Source organism: Ipomoea nil, unplaced genomic scaffold (assembly GCF_001879475.1).
Source record: "Ipomoea nil cultivar Tokyo-kokei standard unplaced genomic scaffold, Asagao_1.1 scaffold2761, whole genome shotgun sequence".
In the NCBI taxonomy this organism is placed as follows: domain Eukaryota; kingdom Viridiplantae; phylum Streptophyta; class Magnoliopsida; order Solanales; family Convolvulaceae; genus Ipomoea; species Ipomoea nil.
The window spans coordinates 3,235,096-3,247,695 of record NW_017619189.1 but is presented as its reverse complement, the minus strand read 5'-3'; the positions used below and the strand labels follow the sequence as shown (position 1 = coordinate 3,247,695).

The window sequence follows — 12,600 nt, the reverse complement described above, 5'->3', positions numbered from 1 at the left end:
TCACACAACCACCGTACCACTGCACTACCATATCACCAACACCACCACGAACACCACCTCCGACCACCACTACCACCACCACCACTATCACTACCACACCACAACCACAACCACCACCACAACACCACTACACCACCACCAAACAGAAAAATGTGTAGTTTTCTAACCTCCAGCCAAACACTAGAAAATTAAATTATTTTTTTTAAAATGGATCATTTTCTGAAAATCATTTTCAGGAAAACATTTTTGGTTGCGGTATATTTGACAAACAAATAAATACCCTGAGTATCGGGTTATCGATACATATAGAAGCGGGGCGTATCAAGCACTAGCTACTAATCTATTCACGAGAAGCTAATCCTAGCGAAAAGAGTGATTGATTGATTGTAAAACTAATTAAAAGAACAAGGTAGCAGGTTGATGAAAATAATAGAGAAAGAGTGGGATTTCTGGGATTAAGTGCTTAATCACCTAGTGTCGATCTAAGGTGCAACATTTAATTCGGGTTCAAACAAGTGTGAGAATATAATGCATACAAGGGAAGAAATTACTCCCATAATTCCAACCTAAAATAGGGCAAGTGAATATTCATTCCTATGATATAAACACTCTAACAACTCAAGCATTTAAGATAAATCCTTAACTAACATGCCATCTCCCAATGTGCAATAGTTAGGTGCAATTGTGGGTGCTCTAAAATATGCCCTAACTCCCATTAAGACATAAAGATAGCATTGAAACGAGTTATTTGGGCCTTTAATTACTAGCATCAACAAGATAGAATACAATTACAACACAAGCTATAAAACCTAAATGTCAATATCATTAAGGAATTAAAGAACTGGGCACATAGGTTCATAAACACTTTCACTCAAAAATTCGTAAGATGTTCTAGCCACTCGTGGCATGGCTAGATTAGCATTCATTGTAATAATATAAAAGAGTTTACAAGAAACAAAGAAAGTAAAAGAAAAGGGAAAGAGATTCTCCCGAATCTTTCTAGCTTTTCCTCCTTCTTCCAAGGTAACTTGTAGCTCTTTATGTCTCTCAGCTCACTCTTTTTTGTCTCCAAAAACGCTGCTTGATACTATGGGGTTGAGGGAAGATGAAGTTTTTATAGCGGGGGCCAAGTAGGAGTAGATTAGGAAGCTTCCACTGCACGCAACTTTCCAAATTGCATGTCACGGATTTTTGACGCGTCGAGAATGGACTCGACGCGTCAAGTCTTGGTTCTCCGCGCGCCCAACGACGCCTACTGAAATTATTCGACGCGTCGAGTCTTTAACGTCCTTGACTCCGAGGCTTTTGGAAGTTTTTGACACGTCGAGTTGATTTTCGACGCGTCGAGTTGATTTTCGACGCGTCGAGTTTGTTTCTCGACGCATCGAATCCTCTGTATCAGCACTCTTCAGTCCATTTTGGCTCCAAACTTGTCTTAGAACTTTCCTGGCTTTTGCAATTGATCTACAATGGTTTCGAAACACTAACAAACAATGTAAAAACATTCAAATCAAGCATTAAACCATAACTTCATTAGAAAGCAAAGAAATATGCATTGAACGTGACACTTTAATGATCATAAGCCCATAAGTAGATTCAAATTAACAAAAAAAACATGCACAACTAAGCTCACATCAATTTTCCAAACGAATGCTAAGTTAATGTAGTCCAAAATTCAGAAACAATAAAATATTTTAAAATATTACATTAACAAAACATATTTTTACAAACATAAAAGTAACTAACTGGTCAAAGTATTTAATACAATAATATGCTAACTAATCTCCAAACACTCCTTTTTTTGTTGGTTCATCCAAAGTAAAGCTTCTTGAATGAGCCAACTTTAATTTTAACAACAAGCAATAGTGCTAGGATTGTGTCAAACCAGAGGTTGAAATTTAGCAACAGAAACAAAGCAAATGGAGCAACAATGAAAGCCACGATCAGCTTTGGCTGCCAAGCCTTGTCAAAGATCAAAGAGAAGGCCACGGCGAAGGCCACCAACATCCCAACTATTGAGACAAAGAGTGTTGTGAGTCCGACCAACAACTTTAAAGGCAACGACGCAAGAAAATCGTCTTGTCTGAAGCGCGAAATGAGTATGGACAAGAACATGATGATAGAGATGATTGAGCAAATCATTGCCACCGCATCTGAAATCATGAAAACTGTAAAACTGCTCCTCTTTATGAAAACGGGAGTGCCGGTGTCGCCGTTACTGCCGCCGGGCACGGTGAAGGCTGCGGCGAAAACCATGGTGGCGATCAAAGTTGCGACAAGCATGCAGGATGTTGCGGTGTCTGTCATCCACTTCTCGCCCTCTTTCAATAGTTCCCTGTGCTCCTCTGCGAATATTTGCTTTGGTGTTTTGTTCTCCTTGTTCCGGATCTTGTGTTGTGATGGTGGAACAACATTCCCAACCTCCTGGACAATCCAATCATCAAACACAGCTAAAGGATTAAATATTCACACATATATATGAGGCTGCACAAGAATATATTGCCCTTTAACCGCACCGCAACTTGGTTGGTTCTTTAGTGGTAAATTCAGTGCTGGAAATTATGGAATTTCCGACCACTTGAAAATGATCTTATATCAACTCAAAAGCAAAAAATGGTCGAAAATAGCAACAAAGGTTTTTCCAGATACCAAAAGTGGTCGGAACAAGACTTTCGATTTGATTTAAGATCATTTTCAGGTGGTCGAAAATTCCATAATTTCTAACCGTGATTATAGGTAAGACCACGTGATCGTCAAGTCTGACAGCCACAGTGTGGGAGTTTAACTCAATGTGAGATGTCTCACCTAATGAGCCTATGAGTCACAGTAATTTACCACTCCACCTCCTTGTCGGTCAGAGTGTGGGGGCCTGAGAGGCGAGGGAGTTTCGCTGGGCAAAGAATTGTCCTTTAATTAATTTTGAAGTTGTTTACTCACCATAAACCACAAGAGCTCTCTTTGTAGCCTTAGAGCTGCTCCGGATACCTTGAGTAATGATTTTGGTATAACCTTCTCAACCTGGTGAATATAGGAAGTAATTTTAGGATGTAGAAATTCTTTGAATAATGCTATATTAACCCACTAACCTAACCATCTCGTCATGACCTTAGTCGGCAAAGGATCAGAGGTAAATCAGTCAACTCTACCTTATGATCCTAGCCAGAAAATGATCATAAAGAAATAAACCAGCCTATGTTATCCATAGCTGATCTGATCCACTCAAACCAAGAAATTAAAGTCAATAAGTCACTCGTAATGAAAATAAAGGGCACCTTGTTATCTGTCTCCGAACCATTTCCCACTTTAAAGCACACACTTGGCTGCTGAGGATTGTCATCACCAGTGCTCTCTTTGCTAGTCCCAAATTTGGCAGTTGAATGTAGAATGTTGTTTTGTTGATTATCTTGCTGGACAGAGATCAAGTCTTTAAAGGGTCCAAATCTGTAGATCAAATCAAAAACTTCTCTCTGTCGATGTAATACTGCGATATGGAAAATGTTCTGGCCTTTACTGTTGAACTCCCACAAGAGATCCGGTTTGCTGATAAGAATCATGAGTAGAAACTCAACATTCCCTTCTTTCGCAGCATAGTGAAGTATCTCCGTGTTTCTTATTTTCGCCGCCAGTGTTTCCTCTGGTAAACATTCATCAAGATACTTATCCCAGATCTTTTTAAGTAACTTCCTCGCTAATGCTTTTTCTTGAATGGTATCCCACACTGTAATTAATTACAAGTAGTTTATTCAGTTTTAACTCGGATTTTAATTTTGTGTGTCTATGATCTGTCATTAAAGCTATAGCCTATAGGAGAGAATTTATATATATAGGTCTTACAACGTGCAGGGAACAGTCGAGCACAAGTTGAGCCCAGAAATCTTTGCCACCTTCTTTCTGCTAGAGCCTTTCGAGCTAACAGATGCAAGAATGTTCGGTTCCTTTGAGTATCATATTCTTTAGTGGCTAATTGTGGATCCTTGTCTACAATATCTGATGCGGTATCTACACTAACAATAAAGAGTTAATCTATAAAATCATTTACAGTTTTTATGCATTTCATTCTCATGTATTTCCAAACACTGTGGCCGAGGTTCAAACCTTAGTCTCTTACCCCAAATACTGCCCACTAAACCATTGAGGTAAGCCCGTGCGGGTTAAAAAAAAAAAAATTAGATCTGTAGATGAGATTGGTTGAGAATTGGGAGGAGTTCTCTCTCTCTCTCTCTATATATATCTAAAAACATAATAAGCTTCAATCCAGGTTATACCCCTGGTTTATGTCCATGTTTTCCGTTAATTTTTTTTGTACCTTGTGCTATAAAAGTTGTACTAGATAATTTTTTAGACAAAAATATCCCTGCCGTTATAACTTCTGTTATCTTTCCACATTATTATTACCATGTACATGCATACACAATATTTTTTCTTACATCCTTCAATGGTAAATTTGAATTCATTTAGGTTTTAATTAAAATGTTACCATAGTTATATTTAGTAAATTATCATTTCTATAATTCTTACCTCAATAATATTAATATGAATTATACAATTATATATATATATATATATATATATATATATATATATATATACACACACACACACACACACACACACACACTATTATTTTTAAAAAATTAATATAACTAAGATTTTAATATTTAATTTTAATATTGGGCATATATTTTTTGCGCATCGCGCATATAAAATACTAGTATATATATATATATATATATATATATATATATATATATATATATATATATATATATGGCCAAGTTCTAGTGCAGACCTTTACGTGCGGTTATGCAACCGCACCATTACGTATGCAAACACGCACTAATAGCGTTAAAAAATGCACAACAAAAAATGCACCATTAGGTACGCATTACAACCAATCGCACCATTTGATATGTATAAATGTCACACAATGTTCGAAAACGCACAATTAAGTGTGGGGATGTATGATGTATTTTTTTTGGACGTGTGGTGCATTTTGTGCATTTTATTGTTGTGCGTTTTCTAACATGATTTGTGCATTTTTACATACCTAATGGTTCGGCCGCATCGATTACACGTTAAGGCACGATTGCATTTGAGCTGATATATATATATATATATATATATATATATATATATATATATATATCACTGTTCAAGTGAGTCCACCCCTTCCTATGAGTCTGTGTGGACAGATCTAGTCCATTATCAACTGTGCTATTGTACAATTGCAGTTTCATAGTTGCACAGTTAATAATAAACCAGATCTGACCATTGAACTCTAGTTTTTAATGCACGAGATTTGTGCACGACTCATCGGAAGGGTGGACTCACTTAAGCATAAGTATATATATAGGGAGAGAGAGAGAGAGAGAGAAATCAGGTGAAAACCAACTGCCCAAGAGAGAACTGAGAACCAATCGCAGCCGTTCATGTGTCCAAATATTATGAATCATAAACACTTTTTTTTAATAAAATGCGGTGGTATTTTCGTTAATAATTAAAGTTTGAAGTGCAAGTAAATACAGTTTCATATAGTGCGCCTAAGTGCAAGTAAAATGTATTAGAAGTAGAAGTAAAATGTATTAGAAGTGCAACAAATATAATAATGTATATTGAGCATCAATGTTAACTATACCTGACATTATTATTAGTTGCACCAATGTCAAAGATGTTATCGTTTAAATATGAACACGTGGACGGCTGCGTTTGGCTCTCAGTTCTTTTCTGAGCATTCGTTTTTTCGCACAAAGAGTCAACAACGCCTCTACGGAAGCTTGACCTCATGACCTCCCATATGGGAGATGTCACTACATGCCATCTAAGCACAATGTGTTCGTCCCTATATCTAATCCATTAAATTACACCTTTTTCTAATGACAAGAGAAATCGCAATCATTACTTGAATTGAGTGGTGTGCGGTGATTAAATCTGGTCGGTGTGGACAAAGGACCACAAGTCCACAAGAAGGTAAACCAGTCCCAACTTTATATGATTTTTAGTTTTACTATTAAATATGATTTTATACCAAATTAAACCCAACTTTAGATGATTTTAATTAATTTGGGATGAAAGAGAGAGAGAGAGAGAGATGAGTAGAGTATTGAATTGCATACCATACATATCGTAGCGAATGGTAGCTTGAAGAAGCTCAGTGCGTTCCGCCTCCAGCAACATCTCATAAGGTGTTTTCTGAAAGAGATAAGCAACCATTTTCTTACGCCCTCTCAGAGCTGCATGATTGATAGGGAGCTTCCCAATATCATCTGATGATTTATCCTTAGACCGGATAGTTGGCAGCTTATTGTTCTTCTCAACCATAACCTCCGCGTTCTTCACAACTCCTGATAGAACCGCAAGATAGAACGCAGAACACCCTAACTTATTTTCCTGTTCCAATATGCGGCCGCTTTCGTGGACTCCCCTCTTCTCCACAATATCCAGAATCTTCATTAGCTTCTCCACAAATTCTTTGTTTTTTCCGGCTGCTGCAATGTGAACAACTGTTTCGTTTCTTATCGTGATAGGATGAGTAGCGCACTCTGGATGTTCTTTCAGAATTTTTTCAGCTCTTGTCCAGTTGCCCTTTATGGTAGCATCAAACAGAGCTTTGTGTATTTTTTCTTCGTCTGCTTCTTTGTTATCTGATGAAAATTAAATTTCAGGGGAGCATTATTATTATATTATAAGTAATCCTCCATCGTGAAAGTGTGTGGAAGAGTGGATCGGATGGGAGTTAAGGATAATTACCGTACCGTGATGTGGTTTTTCAACATCAGGGGGTTTAGCCAAGTGAAAACCGCAGAGGGTTGATGATATCTTCTCCATTGGTCTTTGCTTGAACAATTATCAAGGATAATTTTGTAAGTATGCAGTGGTGTGCAACTAACTAAGCTATGAGATTCGGGAACAAGTTAGAATAATATATATAGAAAGGGCAAGTCTCATGTAGGCAAATTATATTATGCACCGCGCGTCTTTTTTTTTTTTTAAATGAAAATAAACAGTGTTTGTTTCCGCCGTTTCGCACCCTTTTGCAAAAAGTAACTCTGTTATTCAGTGTCATTTTGTATACACTGCAGTTTCAGTTCAACACAACTACAGTTTCATTTCGATATAACTATAGTTTCATTCGATATTTATAGACTCAAATATGTGAAAATGTTATTTAATTTTATTTTATATACACTATAGTTTCATTAAAACACAACTACATGATCATTTTGATATAGTTACAGCTTCATTGTACAATATACACTCAAATATGTGAAATGTTATTCAGTTTCATTTTATATACACTGTAGTTTCATTTCACTATAATTACAGTATCATTTTGATATAACTGCAGTGTCGGTTTAAATATACTATAGTGTCAGTTGGTGTTTAATACACCAAACAAGCGGACTCCGTTAACTCTAACGGCGGGCCGTTTCTTTACTTAAAGAAACGGCGCCGTTTTTTACCGCGGTGCACATGCACCGCGGTCTATAATATAACGACTGTCTCATGTAAGATCGTCTCACGGGTCTCAATTCGTGAGATAGGTCGAATGTAATAAAAATGAATCATAACAGAATTATTTATAAGTGTATTAATAAAATACTTAAACTTGAAAGGAATAGAAATTTGTCTCATATAAGAAATGAGTTTGTCTTATATATAAAGAATAAGAGTGGAGTAGATTAGGTCAAACCCATGATATATAGATAGATGCCTATAAATACATTAGTTGTATCCTTGTGTTAGTTGTATCACCACTAGTATCACCATCACAATTAATAAAAAATTAGTTTAACACAATTAATAAAAGATTAGTTTAACTCCTGTGGACGTAGACACATTGCCAAACCACGTAAATATTGTCTTCTTTACATTCTGCCATTATTATTATTATTTCTTGTTGTTGTTAATCTCAATAAATTGGTATTAGAGCCAAATAACAATTTCGAGGTCCAACAATAACATTTAAGACTGGTTGGTGTTGGGAGGAGGAATTGTTGGGTGGAGGCCGGTAAAGGCCAAGTCTAGCACCCGGTGGTTTGGGATTGTTGGGCGGGGATCGGTATAGGCCAAGTCCAACACCCAACGCCTCGAAAATGTGATGGTAGTCTATAAGGAAATATAGTTGCACCTTCACAACGAGCTATAGCTTTTAGCGTAGTGGTAAGCGTGTAATCCCAACAAATTGGTATCAGAGCTTTGATGAGATGACCAGTTCAAGTGCAAAATTCGAGTTATCAAAGTTTGATGGTATATAGAATTTCATGTTATGAAAGTTTAGGGTAAAGGATTTGTTGGCACAATAGGGCCTTTGAAAACCTTAAAGGTAGACAAACTAGCTTATCTATCAGAGGCTGATTGAGAGGATTTGAAGGAAAGTACGTCGGGAACCATTTGGTTATGCCTCACAAATTAAATCGTGTATCACGTTATGGCCCTGGAAACTCTAAAATAAATTTGGGATAAATTGAAAATTCAATTCATGGAAAAATCTTTAACGAACACATTGTATCTATAGCAAAAATTTTATGGGCTAGCTTAAGATGTAAGAGGGTTCAAACTTGGTGCATCATATTAATGTCTTCAATGAAATAATCTCATATCTGACCAGGCTTGATATCAAGATTGAAGATGAAGACAATGTGATGATCTTATTATGTTCACTGTTTCTTTCCTTTGAACATCTGGTTCTACTCTTACATACGAGAAAATCACAATTAAATTCAATGAGGTCTCTGCAACCCTGTTGGCTCATAATGAAAGTAGGCAGAATGCAAGAGAGCGCATTGTTGGTGATAGTTTGTAAGCAAGGGAGAGTCAACAGGATCGTGGAAGGAATCAAGAGAAGGATAATTCTATGAAGAGAAACTCTAGTTCTAAACCAGAAATAGCAAGAAAATTCGATGCAACAAGTGTAAGGAGATTGGGCACATGAAAATAGACTATCCAAAGTTGAAAAAAATAATAAGAGGCTCCGAACATGGTATATGATGATGACTCATATTATAGTGAAGGTAATGTTATAGCAATTACTAGTGACAAGATTGAACATTGTTTGGACTTGTTGGGTGTTTTCAGATGCTAGATGAGTATTTGAAGGGTGCTGTAGCGATGGGCAGCACGGGTGTTGGGTGGGGAGAGGACCTAGCTTGAGTCACGGGCGATATGGTAGGTCTAAGTAGTTCGTGAGCATGCACTGGGGTAACACTAAATGGTGCGTGGTGCATGTGGCTAGCCAATTGGGATTAGCATGTGATAGATTAAATTATTTCAGGTCGGGTGAAAGTGACTGGGAATCCAAGTATAGGTGAAATAATATGGTAGAGAATTTAAGTAAAGGCCTAACTACCAAGCACCTTGTACCCAGATGGCATGTAATGACTCTCCCATATGAGAGGTCATGAGAACGAGCCTCAGTGGAGGCGATGTTGACTCTTTGTGCTTCAACAGGTTCAGAAAGTATAGATGAACAGATACTACAATGTAATAGAGTCAGTAGCTTTCAAAAAGAAAAAAAAAAAAAACAAAGGCCTAACCATATGATTGGTCCCAAAAGGTACAATAAATGTCCTATATATAGAGGGGAAAAGGGGACAAATGTCGGGTGCTCGGCATGCCCTCCACATGTCCTAGGTGGATTCGGTGGTGATGTTATGCTTGCCTAGTGTCCTGGGGAAAAGGAGACATATGCCGGGTGCTCGGCATGCCCTCTACATGTCCTAGGTGGATTCGGTGGTGAGGTTATGCTTGCCCAGTGTCCTTAGAGATTGTACACGTTAAGGGGTGCTTGGAGACCGGGAGGTAGGCATGTACTCTCAAGGTCGAGAAATGCACTAGTGAGGTCGAAAAATACACTAGTGAGTTCTGTAGGGCAATTGGGTTGCCCTATAACCCTATCAGCATGAGTCGCAACCAATATGGTAGGTCGACGGCTGAGGGTGAACGGCCTAGGATGAAGCAGTTGGAAACGTTTGATGTTGCGTGGTACATGTGATTGTTCAATTGGGATGAGCATGAGTCGTGAACGGTATAACAAGTTGACGGTTGAGGGCAAACGACTTGGGATGAAGTAGTTCGTGAACATGCACTGGGGGGAACGGTAGATGGTGCGTAGTGCATATGGCTGCCAAGTTGGGATAAGCATGTTTGTTCTGACCAATATTTATATGTAAGATAAGTCTTTTCTCCTAAAGCACATATATTATATTCGCAAAGGTGGAGATTGTGAGATAAGTATTTTCTCTTAAAGGGTATATTCACCAATATGAATTTGTCTCATATAAATAATATGAGTTTGTCCCATATAAGGAATATGAGTGAAGCAAATTGGGTCGAGCCATTGTATAGGGATAGATGCCTATAAATACATTGATTGTATCCTTCGGTGTTGTATCACCATCAGCATCACCATCACAATTAATAAAATAATTATTTAACTCCCGTGGATGTAAATAGACACATTGCCGGACCATGTAAGTCTTACCTTTTTTATTTTATTTTTTTGCCATTATTCTTGTTAATCTCAACAAAGGGTGACTCCCACACTGTGGCTGCTAGGGCTTGATGGGCGGAGGTCAGTAAGGGCCAAGTCCAGCATCATGTGGCTAGCAAGATTGTTAGATGGAGGTCGGTAAAGGCCCAAGTCCAATACATTCGTTACAAGATATAGCTTTTGACGTAGTGGTAAGTGCTTGATCCTAACAATGGTATCAGAGTCAGGACACATGTATAAGTTTCAACAATAACATTTAAGTCTAGCTGGTGTTGAGAGGGGGATTGAGTCCCAATAATAACATTTAAGACTAGTTGATGCTGAGAAGGGGATTGATGGGTGGAGGCCGGGCGCTTGATCCTAACAGGGTTCAATCCTGTTTTTGCTTATAATTTCTTCCTAAATAGCTTCTCACTAATTCAATCTTGATGGGAAATTTTGAATATTTATCATTTTTTAATTTAAAAATACATTTACAGTACATTAATTTTGTACTTAAAACCCTTCCATTTGTCATTATTAGACTTTATTTGACCTAGGTTATTTTAGAGTTTATAATTATTTTAAGTTATTAATAAGGCAACAACTCAGTTTGATTTTTTTTTTTTTTAAAAAAATCTTTAAATAAACTCAAATGGAGCTTAGCGCTTGACATTAAGTTTTTTTTTTTTTTTTTTTTTTTTGAACCACGCTTGACACTAAGTTAGGAGTTGTTAGTTAATTTTTGTAATTTTATTCTTATTAATTTATTGAAAGAATTTCTATTGTACTCATAACCACATTCACAAAATATCTACTTTGTCTATATATGCAAGCTACAGGTAGGAATCAAAATCAGAATCAAAATCAAAATGCTGACCTTATGTCCTACTCATGCATGCTAGAAATCAGACCATGCCAATTCTTAATAAATGCCGAATGGACATGCTAACTATCTATCTATAAAGAATGGAAAAATTTCAAGTAGCAATAAATATCCTTGTTTTCTGTCACGTTTAATATCTATGATTCTTGTTTTATAAAACAAAAATAATCTTACATAAATCGTCGCAAAATCAAATCAACTAGGTTTATAATATTTAATAGAGAAATAATCTCATTTAACAAAATTTCAAAGGAGTGCAAATTCAACTAATAATAAGAGAAGAACTAGATTCTTCAATACTGAAAAAGTTCATAGTGGTTATTGCACGAGGCATTCTACTCTCATCATTTCAAATGGTATCCATACATAGATTCATCACCTTCCTCTACACTTCCTTCTTCATTTCTTAGATTCTCTTACCTTTAAGAATTTCAATGCATAATTTTTCAACTAATTTGGCTATAACCATCCTGACAACTCCCAACCTGAATTCGATCATCCAATTCAAAAACACCATTTTTTTCATCCTCTGCCTTTTCTTGTACAAAACAATGGAGAAACGTCACGGACCTCTCACGTAGTAGACACTAAGAATGTTTATACCGCTTAGGGAAACTTCTAGTCTACTTTAAATATTGTGCATCTTGTTGTTGTGTGGATTCCAGTGTTTAAATTCTTGAACTGGATCTATATTGGCCTCCTTGTTGTGTTGATCAAGTTCAAGCATTCTGAGATTTTTTATGGTGGGATTAGAATCATACGCCATGAAACAGATGTCAAAAGTCATTAGATAGTAGCCAAAAATGTTAAAGTTGACATAAGACCAGTTGTCGAGATTTTGGTGGACAATGATGAACTTCAGAACGTAAGATACCGGAAGAGTTTTCAACGAGATGTATAAATGGTTGAAGTTGACTCATTTTCTCCACAATGTCTAACGTCTTAACTGCACCAATTTGAGTTATGGTATTTGAATATAATGTATTGTAGTTGAAGTTTTAACCATTTCTTGGATATAATTGCAATATATATTATTAATTTTCTTCTTTGTCTTCTATGTAATTTCATGTAAATGAAATTTTCAAATTTGTTTTAACATCAATGTTATATGTTTTAACATATATACTTGATGTTAGGGACGAAAATGATCACTACACGAATAATGGAGGGGCTAATATAAATGGAATCATCCTTATAATTAACGAATTGAGTTTACAATTATATCAAAACTGAGGGACTAAAAGTA

The 12,600-nt window shown here is 36.6% G+C and overlaps 1 protein-coding gene across 1 annotated transcript; it reads right to left on the bottom strand.

The window, feature by feature from the left end:
- Nucleotides 1-1,674: 1,674 nt before the first annotated feature.
- LOC109156989 lies at nt 1,675-6,907 on the bottom strand. The gene is made up of 6 exons (XM_019304870.1): nt 6,753-6,907; nt 6,114-6,641; nt 3,835-3,999; nt 3,273-3,718; nt 2,938-3,018; nt 1,675-2,424 (listed from the first exon to the last, which is right to left on the bottom strand). The coding sequence occupies exons 1-6, from the start codon at nt 6,823-6,825 to the stop codon at nt 1,810-1,812; spliced, it is 1,908 nt and encodes a 635-aa protein (XP_019160415.1). The 5' UTR covers nt 6,826-6,907; the 3' UTR covers nt 1,675-1,809.
- Between the last annotated feature and the right edge of the window lie 5,693 nt (nt 6,908-12,600).

Excerpts from the sequence above, each read along its gene's own strand:
- LOC109156989 (XM_019304870.1), bottom strand. The coding sequence starts at position 6,825 with ATGGAGAAGATATCATCAACCCTCTGCGGTTTTCACTTGGCTAAACCC. Across the intron at positions 6,642-6,752 it reads TGTTGAAAAACCACATCACG|ATAACAAAGAAGCAGACGAA; the intron begins GTACGGTAATTA and ends AATTTTCATCAG. Across the intron at positions 3,019-3,272 it reads GTTCGGAGACAGATAACAAG|GTTGAGAAGGTTATACCAAA; the intron begins GTGCCCTTTATT and ends TATATTCACCAG.